The sequence below is a fragment of the Belonocnema kinseyi genome, chromosome 2 (assembly GCF_010883055.1).
Source record: "Belonocnema kinseyi isolate 2016_QV_RU_SX_M_011 chromosome 2, B_treatae_v1, whole genome shotgun sequence".
NCBI lineage: Eukaryota > Metazoa > Arthropoda > Insecta > Hymenoptera > Cynipidae > Belonocnema > Belonocnema kinseyi.
In genome coordinates, this window is record NC_046658.1 from 73,729,921 (window position 1) to 73,731,337 (window position 1,417).

Sequence of the window (1,417 nt, forward strand, 5' to 3'; positions counted from 1 at the left end):
ATTTGTTTTCACCCAGAAAAATTTTTATTTGATATTTAATCGTTTTTCGGCATATTTTAAATTTTTAGATTTGAAAAGAGAAAAACTTAAGTAAATTAGGTTGAAATTCCAATTAAACGATATATGAATTTAAGAACCCCAATATTACATCAAGGTACAAAATGAGTTATAGTATAAATTAAAATTTTTCCAAAAAATTAACTCTTTTTCTGGAACCGTTATTTTAGGAGTGGGATGTGTAATGGAATTTGTTCATTGCTGCATAATTTAAACATGAGTCCTTATTTTTTACCAACTTTATGGACATATTAACGCATCAACTCATTTTATTAAGAATGTACATCCAAAGTTAACATATTCAAAAGTAAAGGTACAATAATATTCTCTTAGGGATTTATAATACATGAAATAAAACTTAAGCAACTACTTTTAATTTTTATAACGTGGAAGCCCTATACTACTAGGTAATTTTAATTATGGACATTTTTATGGATTATACCGCAGAAATAAAAAAATTCTTGTAGCTATCTCATTCTTGTAGTGGTTAGGATTATTACAGAAATTATCGTCGAGACTTGAAGGTACTGAGATAACGTAATTTGTCGGCTTCCGTTCGTTCCTGAAAAAATGCAGAGAGCTTACAAATAATTAAAAAATCAAAGATAAAGTTGATATGAAACCTTATACATTTAAATAAAATGGGCAGGACCTATTTATAACGATATTTCGTTATACGTACCCCATATCGTTCATTCGGTTGTATATACTGTATAGCCGATTCAACGATCTGGACTATTCGTACTGAAGATTTTCATTTTTCATAGAACAATTAAAAAATTAAATGTAGTCAAATAAGTTCAGTTTCTTCTTATATTGCACATGCTTTGCATGTTTGTGACTTGCATAATAAATATCGACCCCTCCATTAAACATGAGTCTATCTGATTACAGCACCGTGTGTTAGACTATGCGCTGTGTTTAAGCATCGGGAATAGTCGCATACACGGCGATATCAGCAGATAGACTCATACTGAATGGTGGCATCAATATATCTAGAATACAAATTTTTGTGACAGTAATAGAGGTTATGTTTGCTTTTTGTAAGGATATTATTATTTAAGTGAATAGCTTTAAAAAATTAAAAAATGTATACTACTTCCCATGCAATCTTCTTAAATAGTGAATAATCTCAGTTTGAAAAAGTTGCAATTAGGCCCTTAGATCGTGCTACTTTTTAAATACGTGAAGTTAATTGAAATTAATCTGTTATTTTTTGGACGTCTCACAAGTCATCTTTTCAGAATAGCTGTGTGGTCCACGGCTAAATGTTTTATAAAAATTGTTTACCACAGTTTGCAATAATTACGAACTTAAAGAATGATAAAACCGTTGGTGACGATGGTATTAACGGTGAAAT

The 1,417-nt window shown here is 29.9% G+C and overlaps 1 protein-coding gene across 2 annotated transcripts in view; it reads right to left on the bottom strand.

Moving 5' to 3' along the window:
- Nucleotides 1-309: 309 nt before the first annotated feature.
- The window catches only part of LOC117167676, a 57,871-nt gene continuing 56,763 nt past the window's right edge, over nucleotides 310-1,417 (bottom strand). For both annotated transcript variants that reach the window (XM_033352788.1, XM_033352789.1), the window contains exon 6: nucleotides 310-619. In XM_033352788.1, coding sequence (XP_033208679.1) covers nucleotides 525-619 — 95 coding nt within the window. In that variant the 3' untranslated portion in view covers nucleotides 310-524. The remainder of the gene's footprint in view (nucleotides 620-1,417) is intronic.